This window comes from Schistocerca americana, chromosome X, assembly GCF_021461395.2.
Source record: "Schistocerca americana isolate TAMUIC-IGC-003095 chromosome X, iqSchAmer2.1, whole genome shotgun sequence".
NCBI classification, from domain to species: Eukaryota; Metazoa; Arthropoda; class Insecta; order Orthoptera; family Acrididae; genus Schistocerca; species Schistocerca americana.
In genome coordinates, this window is record NC_060130.1 from 274,950,686 (window position 1) to 274,971,138 (window position 20,453).

The 20,453-nt window shown below is 42.2% G+C and overlaps 1 protein-coding gene across 1 annotated transcript in view; it reads left to right on the forward strand.

The window, feature by feature from the left end:
• LOC124555962 overlaps positions 1-20,453 on the forward strand; it is a 207,380-nt gene that overhangs the window by 146,305 nt on the left and 40,622 nt on the right. Inside the window, exons 2-4 of the mRNA XM_047130009.1 lie at positions 4,241-5,743; positions 16,950-17,030; positions 17,371-17,430. Of these exons, the coding sequence (XP_046985965.1) occupies positions 4,241-5,743; positions 16,950-17,030; positions 17,371-17,430 (1,644 nt within the window). The remainder of the gene's footprint in view (positions 1-4,240; positions 5,744-16,949; positions 17,031-17,370; positions 17,431-20,453) is intronic.

Here is a 20,453-nt window from a genome sequence, read left to right on the forward strand (position 1 = left end):
ATCGAAGTATTGGAGAAGGTGTAAGGGGGGTGAAGGCGGTGGCATGTCCGCCGTGTAAAGAAGGTGGAGAAGAGGGGAGAGGACGGAACCTTGGGGCACAACAGCGGACAGGTGAAAGGTGTAGGAATCCGTGTTATGGATGGTGACATAGGAAGGACGGTGAGAAAGGAAGGAGGCGATCAGACGGACGTAGTTAAGAGAAAGGGCGAAGGTTTGGAGCTTGAAGAAGAGACCGGAATGCCAGACACGGTCGTAGGCGCGCTCAAGATGAAGGAGAAGGTCATCGGTAGAGAAGGACGGCCGAAAGCCACATTGGGTAGAGGGAAGGAGGCGCTACTGGTGGATGCGTCGGGTGAGGATGGAGACGACAAGCTGCCAAGCACGACCTTATATGCTCCACCGCGGCGGTACTGCGCATGCGGATTTTTTAAATCTTTCCATCACTGTAATTCATGGAATGTCCTGTATCAATCCAATGTTCGGGCTCAGCTGACTTGTCTGGCTGTAATAAGCGTGTGTATCTTCGATGCTCCACAATTCTCTCATGAACGGTGCGCGTTGTTTGACCTATGTACGACTTCTCACAATTTCCGCATGGAATCTGATATACACCCGCTTTACAAAGCTGTAAATCGACCTTCCCAGAGCCGAGTAAAGCTGCAATCTTCGTGGGGGGCCGGAAGATCACGTTAACACAGTGTTTCTCAAGAATACGGCCTATATTCGGGGAAAGAGCACCCACATAGGGCGAAAACGCGCTAGATCTGAAGGAATTACTATCTTCTTCCCCATCACATACCTGTATTCTAGGTTTTGTACTGAATGCGCTACGAATTTGTTGCAGAGAAAATCCATTCGATTTAAAAATGCTCTTGAGGTATGTGAGCTCTTCTTGCAAATTGTCTTTATCGGATGTACAGTGCGCCCTATGCCCTAAGGTCTTAAGGACACTTATGGTCTGTGAAGAGTGATGGCAGCTACTGGCATGAAGATATAGATTTGTGTGTGTTGCTTTCTGATACATGGCATGTACTAATGCCCCATCAACTTTACTGCGAACGACAACATCCAAAAAAGGGGAGACATCCGTCTTTTTCTATTTCTGTAGTAAATTTGATGCTAGCATGGACGGAATTCAAATGCTCAAGAAATCGATGTAATTCATCCATCCCGTGCAACCATACCACAAATGTGTCGTCCACGTACCTCCAGAAGACCGTTGGTTTAAAACTTGCTGAGTCCAGGGCCTTGTCCTCGAAGTCTTCCATGAATAAATTAGCTACCAGAGGGGAGGGGGGGATTCCCATAGCAACGCCATCAATCTGCTCATAAAATTCACCATTAATGTGAACAGAGATAATGGCTTTAATTTGGACAAAGCATGGAATCCGGCTCTTGGGGTAATTAAACTGCAGAGAAGCCGTCATGGTGTCACCGCCGCCGTTCATACATCGATAAGCGAATCGAATGTCTGTACGCGCATGTGTAAGCGTATTTCTTTGCCACCGACCAGCATCTGTGATCCGCATGCGCAGTACCGCCGCGGTGGAGCATATAAGGCCACGCTTGGCATCTTGTCGTCAGTCCTGTGACTCACTCTGAGGATGACCGGACGATACGCGGCCGAAATATAAGTGGAGGAAATTTTATTTGCGCGGCTGCATGCCCGAAATTTGATGAACGATTTCGAACAGTTAGTTCATGAGGCCACGCGAATAGTAAACGGTTGCGAAAACACACTTGACCTCTTAGCAGCAAATAATCCTGAGTTAATAACGAGCATCAAAACCGATACAGGGATTAGTGAACGCAGGGTTGTCGTAGCGAGATTGCATATTGTAATCCCCAAATCCTCCAAAAATAAATGAAAAATATACCTATTCAAAAAAGCAGATAAAAATTCACTTGACGCCTTCCTGAGAAACAATCTCCGCTCATTCCAAATATATAATATAAGTGTAGACCAGATGTGGCTTGAATTCAAAGAAATAGTTTCGGCAGCAATTGAGAGATTTATACCAAATAAATTAACAAACTACGGAGCTGATCCTCCTTGGTACACAAAACGGGTCAGAACACTGTTGCAGAAACAACGAAACAAACATGCCAAATTTTAACGGACGCAAAATCCCCCAAGATTGGTGATCTTTTACAGAAGCTCAAAATTTAGCGCAGACTTCAATGCGAGATGCTTATAACAGTTTCCACATCGAAACTTTGTCTCGAAACCTGGCAGAAAATCCAAAGAGATTCTGGTCGTATGTGAAGTATGTTAGCGGCAAGAAACAATCAATGCCTTCTCTGCGCGATAACAATGGAGATACTATCGAAGACAGTGCGCCAAAGCAGAGTTACTAAACACAGAATTTCGAAATGCCTTCACAACATAAGATGAAGTAAATATTCCAGAATTCGAATCGAGAACAGTTGCTAACGTGAGTAACGTAAAAGTAAATACCCTCGGAGTAGTGAAGCAACTTAAATCACTTAATAAAAGCAAGTCTTCTGGTCCAGACTGTATACCAGTTAGGTTCCTTTCGGAGTATGCTGATGCATTAGCTCCATACTTAACAATCATATACAACCGTTTGCTCGACGAAAGATCCGTACCCAAAGACTGGAAAGGCCAACAAATTCAGATTATTCTTTTTTGCCGGAAAGAGACCAGAAGGGTGACCCTGTTACTGGCTGTTCATAACGGTCACAAATTCAGACAGAAAGAAGCGAGAGTGGCGCTTACGCCAAAGTACTCCAAAGTTAGCTGACACAACACTAAAATGCGTAAAATGCTCAAGCAATTGCAGAAATTAATAAATATTACAGACAGTCACAGTTCATTTTTACGAAGATATAGGAAAAAATGTCTACTCTGAACCCTGTATGCAAGCTAAGTACTATTGGCTTGCAATAGAAATACAGTCAAAGTGTTCTTAGACATGTCATGATAAAATCTGACCAGCTCACTGGTCAATTACTAGATCGCTAGAGGGGCCACGTTGAAGAGTCTAACTTCGTCCACTCTGCAACATGCTGTAAAATTTAGATCAAGTGAGTTGGCTATAACTCCTAAATCTGTGCTCAGGAAGCCACCATATGGTGTGTGCTGAAGGAAGAAAGCCACCATGTGGTGTACATTGTTATCTCTCCACTACACTGATCTAATGGTGAATGGTGCGAAGGAAGAATGGTTGTTGAAAAATCTCCGTACTAGTTCAAATCCCTCGTGCTTTTATGGCCTTTGCGCAAAATATTTGTAGATGGAAGCAATGTATTAGAGTGCAAAACGCCTCTCTTGTACCATCTACACTGTAGTTTTAATTTGGTGAACATATCTTACTCAAGGGCTGCAGGTGACAAATTCATTGCCAGACTTTTATATCTACATTGGGGTGTACTCTGCTAGCCATCATATGGTGTGTGTCACGTACCTCTCCTTATTTTTATTCCATTTATGAAAAGTATGCAAGAAGAATGTCGATACCACTCTTCATACAACCAAATAAATATAATTTTCCACTAGTGGTCATTCTCTGAGATTACATTGTACAAAGTAACGTGTTTCTTGACTCCTATTGTGAAGTAGGTTGTCTCAGATGCATAATACCTTCTTTGTAGAATCTATTGCTGGTGCTCTCGCTATGATTAAACAAAATCATGACAACTGTTTTTGGAATACAGACCAGTTATTTCGCATATTTGAACTAGAATCTATCAGATAACCCAACAGGTGTTGTGGATTTTAGTATATTTGGCGATTAAAATTGTTTTTGAATTCCTGAGAAACATTTATTGATCTCAGTTTTGTATCTGCGCAATGATGACGTACTTATGATTACCAAGACTGAAGCAGTTTTGAAAAAGAGTATTAAGTACTTCATCCATCATTTTATCATATTCCATTTCATTACCACTTTCCTCTACCCCTGTCCTTCTCCATCCTCTCTCTCCATCTCTCCCCCTTCCCTTCTGCTCTCCATCCCCTCACCAATCCAAATGTATGGTAACTGATAGTAGTACCGAATGTATCTGCATCGGAAACTGTTTATGATATTAAAATATGTTTATGTGTTAACATGTTCAAAAGCTGAATTAGACATGTGGCATTAGTCTTCATTATTGTCTCATACTTTCCCACCTTATTGGCTTATATATGTTGATTTAGTGCTAAAACGATTTCCTTTGTCAAAAATGCTGATTGTATTTGTAACTGCATTCTAACAAGTCTATGTTTTGTTTGCAGCGTTGGTGAAGAATATGAACAAGATGGGCCAGTTGAACACGAAAAGCTTGTTGAGCCGACTGAAAAAGACAAGCAGCATCAACAGGTCAAGTCAATAGAAAAAGAGAAGGTAGCTGAGCAGGATAACCAGAATGAAGAGCAAGAGAATATGGAATTTGAGCAGGAAATGGCATTTGAACATGAAATGGCATTTGAACCTGACATTGCATTTGAGCATGACATTGCATTTGAACACGACATTGCATTTGAACATGATATTGCATTTGAACATGACATTGCAGTTGAACCTGACATTGCAGTTGAACGTGACACTGCAGTTGCGCAGGAAATTGCAGCTGAAAAGCAAACTCAAGTTCAAAAGAAAATCGAAGTTGAAAAGGAAATTGAAGCTAAACAGAAAATTGCAGTTGATCATGAAATTGCAGTTGAACAGGAAGTTGAAGTTGAACAGGAAGTTGAAGTTGAACAGGACTTTATAGTTGAACAGGAGGTTGAAGTTGAACGGGAAGTTGAAATGGAACAGGATGTTGTAATTGAACAGGATGTTGAAGTCGGACAAGAAGTTGAAGTTGGACAGGAAGTTGAAGTTGGGCAGGAATTTGGAGTTGGACAGGAATTTGGAGTTGGAGAGGAATTTGGAGTTGGAGAGGAATTGGGAGTTGGAGAGGAATTGGGAGTTGGAGATGATTTGGGAGTTGGAGATGATTTGGGAGTTGGAGAGGAATTGGGAGTTGGAGAGGAATTGGGAGTTGGAGAGGAATTGGGAGTTGGAGATGAATTGGGAGTTGGAGAGGAATTGGGAGTTGGAGAGGAATTTGGAGTTGGAGAAGAATTTGGAGTTGGAGAGGAATTCGGAGTTGGGGAGGAATTTGGAGTTGGAGAGGAATTCGGAGTTGGAGAGGGATTCGGAGTTGGAGAGGAATTCGGAGTTGGAGAGGAATTTGGAGAGGAATTTGAATTTGGAGTTGGAAAGGAATTAGGAGAGGAATTTGGGGTTGGAGAGGTATTTGGAATTGGACAGGAGTTTGGAGTTGGACAAGAAGATGGAGTTGAAAAGGAAGTAGGAGTTGAACAGGAAGTAGGAGTTGAACAGCAAGTTGGAGTTGAACGGCAAGTTGGAGTCGAACAGGAAGTTGGAGTCGAGCGGGAAGTCGGAGTCGAGCAGGAAGTTGGAGTCGAGCAGGAAGTTGCAGTCGAACAGGAAGTTGCAGTCGAACGGGAAGTTGCAGCCGAACAGGAAGTTGCAGTCGAACGGGAAGTTACAGTTGAACAACAAAAACAAGTTGAACAGCAAAAACAAGTTGAACAGAACAGCATACCACTACCTTTCGAATGTATGCATGGATCAGATGGGAACTGTGTGAAGTGCAGAGCTCTAGCTGCATTTTTGAAGCATCCAATTGATCCAAAACGTGACAGAATTGTTTTTGTAGTACCTAGGGAGCTTAATCCAGTTGTTGGTAGAGCAACAGTATGTCACAGGGCAATTTTCCGCAATTCAAGGTTGGTAGTTACGAATAAAACTGTGATCTTATTTTGTACTCAGCTAAAAAATATTGTATTGCTGCCATCCCAAGCTGCCTAAACTGCACAATTAAGACATCACGGTTTCAGTTACCTTACAAGTTTAGTTTTTATTGTTTCTCTGGTGGTTGTTAGGCTGTTCCTTAATAGTCACATATATGAATTTTGTTAAATGTTCAAACAAATTTACAGTGCTTACCTTATGTAACGTTGATTGGGCACTGATATGCTAAAGAAATATGCAGAATACATGTCCTTGATTCCTGTTTGTTCCTAACATTTCTCTAAAAGTAAGACCATATCTGCTGGAGTTGGGTAATGTTCACTTCCTGTAGATAGTCCAGCCACATGTTTGGGAACCAGTTATATAATGGTTAATTCCCTTGTTCGCTGGATAAAAATGACAAATTCAAATTAAAAGTAAACTAATTAAATATTAACTAGCTACTTGCACTTCAGTGTAGTAGTTACAATGAAATTTGTAAATGTATGATTGCATTAGCAGCAGTTTTGATACTTTTCAACATGTTTTTCCTCACATTTAATACTTCGTCTGAGAAATTTTGGCTCATAACTTCTTTCTTTCCATCAGTGCTTCCTTCTGTTTCATGAGATGTTCATTATTCTTTTCCTGGGTGCCTTTAATTATTTCAATTACATATTTTGCACTTACAGTACAAACAGTTGGCTCTAAGTTCAAATTTCTGTGTTTTATTTTTTTAAATTAGCTATTAGTTTAACATTTCAGCTAAATGCAAATCTGCATAGTGAGACTGGAAGCAGATGAACTTAATTCTTGATTTAATGGGATCTAACCTCTCAGTGAGCTACTGCTTCATTCTTTTAGTTATTGTCATCAACTGCTGGGCTAGTGCTCTTTTAACATTATACTAACGAAAACAATTTTACACTAAATGAGATATGTAGCACAGATGTTATAACATCATGTCCACATCTGGGAGGAATAGTTTCAAATCTTCAGCCTTGGTTTTTCCAAATTCATTAAGCTGAATGCTAGAACCATTCCATTTGTTTATCATTGTACTACCATAGTTGGAGTTTTGTTGCCAGTGGTATGTCACACTGTTATCCTCCTTCCTTTTTAGGAGATTAACTTCAAATACTACACTGTTTTTGAATGTAAGAATCAGACAGATAATCCCAAATAGCTTAAACTAGAAGAATTGCAACCAGATCATTATGTAAAGCCACGTACAGAGTAACACATTACCTTTGTGTTCAATTCTCTTTGTCAGTAATGCTATTGCTAATTACACTATATTTTCTCTTGATGTAAATTTATTGTACTGCTCTATTAATTTATTTTCAAGTTACAAGGGGTAACATATTTTAGAAACAAACCTTGGACACTTATGAAGTACTTTAGTAACTAAATATGGTCATTTAAAAAAAAAACGTGTTTTTACAAAATTTAGCAAATTGTCAGACTTATTCATGTATTTATGTATTCACATGACTGGTTTTTATATACTCAGCCTCATTATACGTTGTTAATGGTTCATTATGTTGGATGGTAAAAAGAATTGGGTGAAGTGATGCAGTACCCTTTTTCCTCACCGTCAGAAAAACTTCATGTATTAAAGCAAGTTACACGACTTCTTGCTGTGTGCTTATAGAGGAATTCTGTACAACTTGGTTATGAAAATGGATATTTGTACAGGGTTGGACAAAAATATGGAAACACCAAAACCATAACACATTACCCTGCTTAATTCGGCATGGGAAACTCATTGGCTTTCCAAACAGCTTCTGTTCATCTTGAACTGTATTGTTTTCAAGGGAATATTATATTGTTTTTCCTGCAAAATAGTGCAAGTTCAGGTAACAATTATGGAGCTGGATAGTGATCAAGCACCATCCTCTCCAACGTATACCACAAAGGCTCAATAATATGGAGATCTCGTGACTGTGGTGGCCAGGGTAGATGCAACAAGTCAGCCTCATCCTCACAAAACCAGTCCTTGATGATGCAAGCTGTGCGAAGAAGGGCCCTGTCATTGTGGAACACTGTATCAACAACAGGGAACAAACATCGTACCTTGGTATGAACGTGATTAGCCAGACTTGTTGCAGAAACCATGGCAGTCATGTAACTTGCAGAGTAACGATGGGGCCCACGGAATACCAAGATACAGGTACCTAAATCATCATCGAACCCACTGGCACTTGTATCACTGAAGAGTGGCTTTAGAATTCCAGCTTGCCCAGCAGTTCTCTGCTTATGGATCACCCTTTATGTTGTTTTGATATTGAAAGGCTTCAACTAGTGTGATGATCAGTTCTACAGTGACTTTTGCAGCTGTGGTTCCCTTATCTTTAATCACAATCCTCCTCAGTGGCTGTCTGTCATGATCATTCAACACACATTTTCATGCATGTTGTGATGTAGTGGATGATGTTCCTCTGCTTTCCCTGTATGTGGTATAAATATTCAATATCATGCCGCCTAAACCACCCATCATAAGACCACCAACAATTTGGCCACATTCATATTCACTTAGCTATGACATAAGGCCCTCACAATTACGCAGAACATGACTGAAACTTGCAACATATTGATGACATTTGTGGTCAAATACAATGGCACAACCCAGCTATCATCTGTATTTATGTTCAAGCGTGCATTTCTCATAGTGTTTCTGTGTTTTTGTGCAACCCTGTATATATAACATCTCTTCCTAAACTAATGAACTGATTTCAACTAAACTCATTTCACATATCACTTGCTATCTGGAAAGAAGCACAGTGGGAGTAAGAACCACTTACCTCTCAAAGGCATGGGGAGGGGGGCATGAAACAGAAGCGTAACACACAGCGTGCAAATATACAGACTATATTTATCCAATATTTGAGAATGAGAGCTCGTAGCAACTTTAAGCAAACTTTATACATAATTTCAAACCTTTACGAAGCTGTTTCTCACTGAACACCCCCCCCCCCCCCCCCCCCCGACAAAAGAATAAAAGAAAAAAAAAGTATGTCTGAAAGAACAGACAACACACATTCATATAATTTGATGGGACTAGCTGGGCAATAGATCCACTGTCTTCACTGCAGATGCACAAATATGTCAGACCTACTGTGGGAATCTCAGAGAGCGAATGTGGAGGAAATGGGCAGGGACTGTGGATAGGTGACACTCAATGGGAATATGGATCGGCCATGAGGTGTGGTGAGATAGTCTGCGTAGTTGTGGTGATGCTGTGTCCCAGATGGTGCAGTGGTTAATGCATGTGCGTAGTAAGCAAGAGATCCTGAATCCGAATCCCGGTCTGGTCAACATTTTCACTTGAAACTTCCTGGCAGATTAAAACTGTGTGCCGGACCAAGACTCGAACTCGGGACCTTTGCCCTTCGCGGGCAAGTGCTCTACCAACTGAGCTACCCAAGCACGACTCACGCCCCGTCCTCACAGCTTCACTTCTGCCAGTACCTCGTCTCCTACCTTCCAAACTTTACAGAAGCTCTCCTGTGAACCTAGCAGAACTAGCACTCCTGAAAGAAAGGATATTGCGGAGACATGGCTTAGCCACAGCCTGGGGGAAGGTTCTAGAATGAAATTTTCACTCTACAGCGGAGTGTGCTCTGATATGAAACTTCCTGGCAGATTAAAACTGTGTGCCGGACCGAGACTCGAACTCGGGACCTTTACCTTTCACAGGCAAGTGCTCTACCAACTGAGCTACCCCAGCACGACTCACGCCCTGTCCTCACAGCTTCATTTCTGGCAGTACCTCGTCTCCTACCTTCCAAACTTTACAGAAGCTCTCCTGCGAACCTAGCAGAGCTAGCACTCCTGAAAGAAAGGAGAGCTTCTGTAAAGTTTGGAAGGTAGGAGCCGAGGTACTGGCAGAAGTGAAGCTGTGAGAACGAGGCGTGAGTTGTGCTTGTGTAGCTCAGTTGGTACAGCACTTGCTCGCAAAAGGCAAATGTCCCGCGTTGAGTCTCGATCCGGCACACAGTTTTAATCTGCCAGGAAGTTTCATATAAGCGCACACTCCGCTGTAGAGTGAAAATTTCATTCTAGAAACATCCCCCAGGCTGTGGCTAAGCCATGTCTCCGCAATATCCTTTCTTTCAGGAGTGCTAGTTCTGCTAGGTTCACAGGAGAGCTTCTGTAAAGTTTGGAAGGTAGGAGACGAGGTACTGGCAGAAGTGAAGCTGTGAGGACGGGGTGTGAGTCATGCTTGGGTAGCTCAGTTGGTAGAGCACTTGCCTGCGAAAGGTAAAGGTCCCGAGTTCGAGTCTCAATCTGGCACACGGTTTTAACCTGCCAGGAAGTTTCATATCAGCGCACGCTCTGCTGTAGCGTGAAAATTTCATTCTAGTAACATTTTCACTTGTCACTGCTGATTCTGCATAATGTCCCAATACAGCTGACAGCAGTGATCCCCTCCCTTTCCTTACCTTTCTTCCCCTCTCCACTGTCAATTTATATATAATGCTACAATTTCGCTATTCATGCAGTAAAACTGCTGCATCAGGCATAAGATTTCAGTTTATTACTTTTTTACTACTATCTATATTTGCAACACATTTTGCCACCACTGAATGTACCTGCAAGATTATGTAATTATGAGACACATAGTTCAGGAGATATGACATCATAAACACGAGATGTGTGAAAAACTAGGTTTTCTTAAAATAGAGTGAATAGACTCATCCAGTGTTTGATAATAAGAGCACTTAGTGACTTACAGCAAACTTGAAACACAATTTCACACCTTTTTAAACTTCTTCTTGCTTACATAAAGTCTAATATTTAACACCTACATTTCCTCCTCCCTCCTCTCTGTTCATATCCTCCTCCCCTGTACATCTCTTGGCTTGATCTTAGGTTCTGAAAGACGCTGACAAAATTACTGGCTCACTGCAGAGCTCATTCTCATGACCTGGACAGCACAAATGAGAGACTTATTGCATGTCATACTTTTAAAAGTAACGGATAGAGAGAAGGGTAAGGATGAGGTAGATGGATTTGGTGGCAAGGGTGGGGGTGAGGAGGAGGAGAGGGTGGGCAGTGAGAGGAAAGACAAAGAGATAGATTAGGAGAAGATTGGAATAAATAAATGCCCAGCAATGCCTGGTATCTCAGCTTGTTAATTGTGTAAGAGTAATTTTGTATCCCGCCTGGAAGGCGGCATATGGGTCTGCTCCTGTAACTGAAGGGTAGGCCGAATGTAGGAAGTGAGAAGGAGCAGGTAATGGTGAAATGCTTCGGGACTGCGTATGGGTTATAACTCTTTTACCTAACTTTGCATACAGATGAGCATGTAGGTGCCAAGCCATTCATCAAGTTACAAAGGCAAAATCTGTAGTGGCTCGCCCACTAGGAAATAGAAACAATGTTGCCTCGTCATCTACTCGGAATCAAATGGGCTGAATCTGGAGCGGCGCTCGTAGAGCTGCACAGCGCTGGCTAGAGGGCGCTGTCACCTGTGTCGGTGTCGTAGTGCCAACCTACGAACGTGCGCCTACGCCGTGGCATCATAGCTATTGATACCACATCCCTCTCCCCTGAGATGATGCAGCGTCATTGGGTATGGCTTCCGACGGCCGGTGGAAGGACCCAGAGGTGGTGTAACTGAGGCGGCGGACAGCGGAACTGCCGGGCCATGCTGCCCACCCACGACTCCGAATTGCTCACGAGGGGGCGAGGAAAACGCCCCTTGGAAAACCTGCCCAGGCTATGCACCGCCACTGAATAGGCTCGGATGAGGAGGCGTAGCAACGGCCTCCATGGGTGACGACGGCAGCGGCATCATGATGGCAGCGTCAGTGTCCATCGGTTCCGGCACTGTGGAGGAACACGGCAACGGTGGCGGCCGGAGGTGGGGCCGTGGTGGCAGTGAGAGGTGCCCTTCTGGTGCAGGTGACCAGACCGGCAGCGGCGACAACGGCAGGAGCGCTCACGGCGGAGGCGCGAACGATGGAGGTGCCGTTGGTGGAGTCTTGGGCTCAGGCAGTGGAAGCCACGAAGCCTCCAATTCTGCCAAAAAACAACCAGCAGCAAAAACCTGAGGATGGCACAAACGGATCTGGTTCCGGTGTCGCTTCACAGTGCCGGAGGGACCAGAAATGACAAATAAGGTGCGGCCAAGCTGGCGAAGAATGCGCTCCTGCTCCCAGCGCTGCCTGCCAGAGGAAACATGATAGAACACCAAATGCTATGGCGCCAAGCCAGAACGAAGTGAAGCAGTGGGAGCGCGTGGCGATGGGTGCAATAGCTGCACGAGCGACCGATGGACGCGGCCATGTAGCAATTCCGCTGGGGAACGGGTGCCATGCGGCTGGGAGCGATATGAAGCAAGGAAAGTCCAGAGTGCGTGCTCGCGAGAGTGCGTGGCATGCAACTTGCTCATCTGTGACTTAAACATACGCACAAAGTGTTCAGCCTCGCCGTTCGACTGGGGGTGGAATTGGGCTGAGGTCAGATGGCGAATGCCATAAGCAGCACAGAACGCTTCAAACTCTGAGGACACAAATTGGGCGCCATTGTCGGAGACAATAACTTCAGGAAGGCCCTCAATGCAAAAAATAGACGTCAAAGCCTGAATAGTGCTGGCAGATGTAGTAGAAGACATAGGTACAACAAAAGGAAAGTTGCTGTATGCATCAATAACTATCAACCAGTGGGTGTCCCAGAAAGGACCCGCAAAATCAGTATGAATGCACTGCCAAGGCGCAGTAGTAGTCAGCCACGCAAAGAAGCGCTGGCGGGGAGCAGATTAATGCCATGCTAATTGTTTCATCCGCACAATACCCCAATGACCAGTGTGCAGCAATCAGAGGTTTTCCGACTGCAACGAATGAGGTACAACCATACGAGACTGATCATTGTCAGTTCGTAACAAGATAACACCATGGTGTACAGACCATTTGTGACGTTGCACAAAGTAACACCTTACAAGAGGATCACTAATCTGGGTAGCAGATGGAAGCTATTGAGTACGAATATACTGCAAAAGAATCTGCAAAGAAGCATTGGCGGCTGTCGCGGAAGCAATGCGACGAAAATCCACCGGAAAACCATCAGCTAATTCCTTAACTTGCGAATCAATGAACATGCATGACAATTCAAACAATCAAACACTGCGTCAGGACCGATAGGTAAAGGAGACAAGGCATCAGCATTGTCTGAATTGCGAGGCCAAAAATGTTCAAATGCGTCCATGCCAAAATTGTTTGTAGCATCACTAGAGCGGAACACATGGAAAGACACTGTACGTGTCATTGCACCATATGTGGCTTGCAAACTACACACGCTGAGCACTGAGATTTCCTGTCCAATAGTTGCAGTCAGCGTGGAATGTGAATGATGAAGTGGGGGCGAACCAAGCTAGTCATATGTTGATTTGTTCAGTAAAGAAACTGACGCACCAGTGTCCAGCTGCATGTGAACAGAACGTCCACAAATGTGCAAAGTCACAAAAAGTTTCCTCGCATCGTGCTGAATGCGAGAAGAAGTGCCTGGCAAAACTTGATGCACATGAAGAGCTGTAGAAGCACGTGATGCAGGAGGCTTTCAATAAATGGCATTAATGTCCATAGGCTGATGTGAATCATGATCACGGCAGTTTCCATTGCGGTGACACCCACACGAGTCACGCGAACGGGAGAGAAGTTGTGAATTAGAATTTCTCTTACTGCACACAGCTTGCACATGTCCTTTCTTATTATAAAAATAACACTGTGCTTGACAGGATGGGCAACTGTCTTGTGGGTGGGCACAAAAGCAGTTCGGACATGGTTTCAGTTTCTGAGTAGGTGCCAGGTGTGAAACTTGTTCACATGTGCACGAGCGGCGTGGCGTGGCTGGCTGTGCTGGGGCCGGGCGGGAAAGCACGTGTTGTGCCATGCTAACAGTACACACACTCGGGGTCACGTCGAACGTGGAAGCAGCCGTGTCTAATGTATCTTGTCTGCCTAGCAAGTCCACTACTTCCTGCAAAGACGGGTTTTCAAATTTTAGGATTTGTTCGTAGGTGCAGTGATCTGCTACATTCTGCACAATAGCGTCTCTAATCCACATATGAGTGTCCACACGAGCAATTAAAGTCACAATCAGATGTTAGTCCCTGAAGGCCTGCTAACCATGATTTATTGGGATGAATAGTGCCACGCTGGAGACGAAAGAATTTGTAGCATGCAGCTATCATATTTACGTTAGCACGGAAGTGGGAGTTCAAAGTGTCAATCACTTCATCGTAAGTTTTAGTTTCTGGATGGGTGGTGGGAAACAATTTTACAAGCACACAGTGTAACACAGCACCTGCGTTGGTAATGAAAAAGGCAAGCCGCTCTGTACCTGGCATGTTGTATTCTGTGAAGTGTGCCTCGAGCTGGGCGATGTATTCTGGGCAACGTTCAACATCGGGATTGAAGGCACAAAATGGCGGCACTGGAGGCGTCATCAGTGTTGGTACAGGCGGTGGACTCAGAGGTGCCGAAGTAGCTGCAGTTTGTAGTGTGACCAGTCCATTTATGGCAACCAAGCAGCTGCGATATTTGCTGAGCCTGAAAACGTACTAGATCGAACAGTGAAGCCTGTTCCTGTGGCGAAGCCATGGTTTACACAAATGAAAGTCTTATAGTGAACGGTGAAAGCAGTCACACTGGGCTAGCACGAAAAGAAAGCAGTACGGAGCAAAAAAAATAAGAGGAGAGGAAAATAAATTTTTTGTCCCTGCTCGTCGCCGACTTTTGTATCCCACCTGGAAGGCGGCGCGTGGGTCTGCTCCATAACTGAAGGGTAGGCCGAATGTAGGAAGCAAGTAGGAGCAGGAAATGGTGAAATGCTTCGGTACTGGGTATGTGTTATAACTCTTTTACTAAACTTTGCATACAGATGAGAACATAGGTGCGAAGCCGTCCATCAAGTTACAAAGGCAAAATCTGTAGTGGCTCGCCCACTATGAAATAGAAACAATGTTGCTTGGTCGTCTACTCGGAATCAAATGGGCTGAATCTGGAGTGACACTCATAGAGCTGCGCAGTGCCGGTTAGAGGGTGCTGTCGTCTGTGTTGGTGTCGTAGTGCCAACCTATGAACTTGCACCTACGCTGTGGCATCATAGCTATCGATACCAGAGGTAAGATGTTCAGTGTCAGCAAGAATGGGCCAGAAGTAGATTTACTTTACTTCTATTTCCCAGGAATCATTTTGACATCTAATTTTTGTCATTCCTCATCTAAGAATGCCACAACACCTACAGTATCATTAGAAATTCACGACTTTGCGCAGTATTTGATAAAATTATTGTCCATTCCTTTCATGAACTCTCAATGAGTCACTTATTCTAGGTTTAAATTTTTGTGAGTTTGAGACAAACTCAGGGCATTGACAGGCAGATGTCTTGAATTTGCCAGTATACTGTATTCCCAGATGTGGTGCTGTTTGTGGTGGTGTGGGGCATTTGGGCACTTCAGGAAATTGTAATCTACATCAGCAGATAGCTGGTAATGGCTGCAGGCAGAATATCCAGTGCTCTATGGCATCTTGTACTGAATGTGCCAGCACTCAGTCTAGAGCTGAGGTGTTATTGGAGGGAAAGAAGCCTCTCTCAAAGAAGTAATGCAGTCTCACAAAACGTTGCTCATGTAAACACAGTCAATTAAGAGGAAACATATCAATAAAGAGAAACAGCAAAATGTGGAAATTTGTAACTGATTATTTATTTCAGTCATAATTTTATGGTTTAACGTAGGACATAATTCATGTAATTTGTAACAAGTATTTAAAACTATTTTTAGATTTAATATTTTCTAATAAGGTGTGTTTGATGTTTTAGTCACTCGTTAAGTTAAAAAATGCCTAAATATGTGTGCGTGTTATATAAATTGTCAAAAGATAACTTCATTTGCCTATCCCTTCTGCACCCTCCACCCTCGCACCCTCCACATCTTCCACCTGAAGTTCTGCATGATAGGTACCTTCTCGGACATTCACCCCATTATATTAACATTGAGGTAGCCATACGTGGTGGCATAGTTAATACTATAATCAAGCTGAAAAAGTAAGACAGAGGAATATGTGTGGAGAATGTTTATCAGAAAAGTAATCTTGAATAAGTCCCAAGGACGTGTAATAAGGGCATTGGTTGGTTGGTTTGTGGGATGGAAAGGACCAGACTGCTATGGTCATCAGTCCCAATAAGGGCATTAATGTTCTCAACATAGAGCGTCTTATTCGGAATGGTCAGTGACACTCAAAGGTGTTTTGCAGATGTTCCTATTGTTTACAATGAAGTATCATTGTTGAATAGAGCAGTTTTCTTTAGGTGTGTGTAAATGTAAGATACTGTTCATAAAGAAGGTAGGGAAGCTTATAATATTAATTTGAAACGTTTAGAGCTTGTCACATTGCTGAAGTATATGGGGCTAATACTTGGAGCCAATGTGAAATGGAGTGGGAATGAGAAATCAGTTGTAGGCAATGGGAAACCAAATGAAGGACTCTGAGCAGTTCTAGAGTTCCACTGTGCCATCTGGATACCTTGTTGGATATGTCTGACAGCAGATGTTAAATGAATGTAGTTACATGCTGCTAGGCCAGTAAAGCCCATAGAAAATGTAATGAAAATTTAAATGGAATTTAAATGGAAATCTCTTCATGGAAGACAATATTGTTGAACCTGTGTTGGGTAAATATAGTGAACTGGAATTCAAGGCAGGTTGTGTAACGATTCCATTTCCATCACATATCTTGTATAAGGATACTAAGAATAAAATAATAGAAATTATGTTCTTTATGGAGGCAAGTAGCCAGACAGACAGACAGACATTGCCATTGTCATTTTTCCTTACTTCATTAATGAGTGCAATAGGACAGGGAATGGCTAATACTCATACAAAGTACACTTGGCCATCCAATGTATTATCACTTGCAGAGTATATATGTAGATGTTTTTATAACTTTGTTATTCATGTTGAGCCAGTCATGTGCAAAGGCATCACAAAATTAATTTCACTCCTGTGACACCTGCTGAAGATATACATCATAACATGATTTCTGGAAAAGATGTAGAAATAAAATTAATGAAATACCTAATGGCATAATTACTTGAAAGTGTCTGCTGTCATTGGTATTAGTATGATTAACATGTTGTAGTTACAACAACGAAAGTTACTTGTAACAATTCTGAAGTAATTTATTCCTTTTGCAGTTCGCCTGGTTTCTATTTGCAGTTACCAACTGATATTTATAAAGTTTTGCCTGCGTCAGAAGTAAAACGTGGAGATGATAGGTAGTGTATATTCTGTCTAGTTTCTGTTCTATGCATTTCTCTTAGTCTTACATAGTTAAATTCTAATCAGTCAGATGGCAAATTAAAATTTCTTGCTACACATAATAAATTATTCTGACTTTACAAATGATTTTGAAGGTGTATGTAATAAAATTTTCCTTCCTGTATGCCCTGAAAAGTTAATGATCCACTTTTGCCTCAGCCACTGCCTTTGTCAGTACATTTGATGCTACTGAAATGAGGTGGGCTGCATCCAGCTTTTGTGATGTACTTCCTATAATAAACCATATAACTTTTGTGCAGTAACACAGTTCAATAATAAAAGGTTGTTGTATTTTAGGGAACCACATTTTTATGTGAGACTGGGAGCTTGTTACTTCAAGGCGGTACCTGAAGATGAGTAAGTATGCATATGAGTAATAATGTATTATTTATTTTAAGGAACTTTGTAAGACATCGGGTGAGATTTGTTTTGAATGAACCCGTGATGGTTAATAGTAAATAAATATTTTAATAGTGAGTAAATATTTTAAAATTTTTTTGACAATATAAACATTATGGTTACATGCATCAGTCGGCATTTTTATTTCTGTTGTCATTACACCAGTAAATTCTCAGAAATCTTCATAGCTATAGCTGCTGTATATCTTCTAGTTGCAAATCTGAGTAAGGTGGCAGAAGCATAAATTGTGTTTCCTAATGCTGTTTTAATTTCTTTTACTTTGTACAGGTAGACTGGAGGAAGTAGTTCTGTAACTCTTGCTCCTATGTTATAGAAGCTTAGTGTGTAATGATATTTCTGTTGATAGGGCGAGGAGTCATTTTTTTCATTTTTATGATGAAGTTAATAATTTTAAACAGAAACAGACATCAACAGTGTCTTTTATTGGCTTCATGAATCCTTTAAAATAATAGTCTATAAATATTGGAGAATTATGGTTCCATACATTCTGTTAGATTTTCTCCTCAAAGTGCTGTGTTGTGGATAGAATTTAGTACTACAATTTGATTAAAATAGCTTTGTCTTCATGTTTCAGCAAGTCAAGTGGTAGGGGCAAGTCACCATCTGATCATAGTTCTTTCTCAAGCATCACATGCTTGTGGTGTTGCCTTGCTTGTAGGTACATGCAGATCCATATCAAGTATAGCTGCCTGCCAACCTGCAACATTGACATCTGCTACTGTAGCCTGTCAGTAACAGAGTTATCTCATTCGAGCTATAATTACTTGATGCTTCTTAGGCTGTTGTTGGGCTCAGTGGTGGAACATTGTGTGTCATAAGAAAATGGGGATCTTGGATTAACAACCTGGTTGACAAAAATTTAAAAGAAAAAAAGCCCTTCGATCCCAGTGCTGTATGCCAAGAAGTGCATGAGTGCAGAAACGAAATGCTGTTTACTGAGCCATCTCTGAAGCACCTACTACACCTCAGATGTACTGGTCTTGTTCGACCATGTCAACATCAGTTTCTTTAGCTTTTCAAGGGACTTCAGTGAAGTCTAAAAACACTTACTCTGGCTTTGTGGGCTGGCGTGTAATAACACCATCCACCTGACAGGTAGAGAGCACTGGGTAGTCAACAAGCAGTGTGCCTGCTCATAAAAATGTAGTGAATAGTAACAGAACAGTTAATGTTTTTGACAATCACATTTTCAGCATTAAAAGAACTGATGAATCATTTGAAAAAGTGTAACTATTTAATATCTAAGAAGACACAGTTACATTTGCAGATTCTTAGGGCTGTCAAATTACCCGCTCCCCTCACTTGCTCCAGCATTTCCAGAATGATGAAGACGGGTTTTTCAATGTGGAATGTTTTCTGATCACCCAAAGTACAGACTTCTGCAACAACTGAGATCTCCTTGCTGTCTCCCACTGTTTGGAAAAAATGTGTGGCATTGAAGGATGAATATGTGGAGGAGAACTAATGCCCTCATTAAATTTCATGGTCACAGCCAAAGGCATCCTCGATGCGGGGGAGAGGGGGGGAGGGGGCAAGAGGGTGCACTTACCCCATCCTGGAATCTGGATCACAGACTCCTTAATCAGAATGGGATTCTCAACCTTTTATAGAAATGATTGTCTATTATACTACGAAACCCCAAATTCAGCAATGCCGAGAGGATAGGGGAATACTATGGCTTTAGTAAGTACTTTGATTGTTAGAATGTTGATGATACATTATAGCATTTCCTGGGCACGGCGGCAGTTTCTGTACTGATTTACAGTGATGGTGGATGGGCACCTTTAGAGGACATTACCAAAATGCAGCCCCAAATCTTCTCATCACAGTGTAACATGTAGGCTGTGTGTTACCAGTTGTATAGTCCATTTGACATGATTCCACAACACCACATGGAAGTAATGAAACAAGGACCATATTCGTTCAGCCCTAGCTTGGTGAGTCAATTCCACCAGTCAATTTGGGATTTGTTTTTGAAACATTTCTCTTCACAGAAGCTCTCCTGTGAACCTTGCAGAACTAGCACTCCAGAAGTGAGCTACCCAAGCATGACTCACGCCCCATCCTCACAGCTTTACTTCTGCCAGTATTTCGTCTCCTACCTTCCAAACTTCACGGAAGCTCTCCTGTGAACCTTGCGGAACTAGCACTCCTGGAAGAGAGGATATTCTGGAGACATGGCTTAGCCACAGCCTGGGGGCTGTTTCCAGAATGAGTTTTTCACTCTGCAGCGGAGTGTGGCAGAAGTAAAGCTATGAGGACGGGGCGTGAGTCGTGCTTGGGTAGCTCAGATGGTAGAGCACTTGCCCATGAAAGGCAAAGGTCCCGAGTTCGAGTCTCGGTCTGGCACACAGTTTTTATCTGCCAGGAAATTTCATTTCTCAGATTCATCTTGTTGAACAGTCAGTTCCACCAGTCAATTTGGGATTTGTTTTTGAAACATTTCTCAGATTCATCTTGTTGAACACTGACCCTGGTTTACATTCTACCCAAATAACCCAAAAATACAGCTTTCAAATTACATTTGGTTGTACTTTTGTTATGACAGTCGGCATTAAATAATAGAAGCCATGAAAATAATGAAATAAAACTATTAGCTTCAGCAGACGTGAAGTTTTGCGAGCAAAACTGATGGTATCAAAGTTGAATAAGCATTATTTTTATATGTTTATTTCCTGTTTCTCCAATTAGAGGAGTATTAAACAAGGGCATTTTTTGATGGATGTTTTTGCTAATATCCAATAGGATTTCTTTCAGTATCAACACACCATTGATGTATGAGTAAAAATACATTTTGCAAATATTATTGAACTACGTTTAGTAACTTGTTGGATTTCACAGATACTAATGAAAAGGGCTTATCTTTTAGGTATGGTTAAAATACATACTGAGAGTATAACTGCCAGACATATGAGGTACAATAAGTTTTGTCTATTCCCTGTCAGAATAAGTTATTAGGA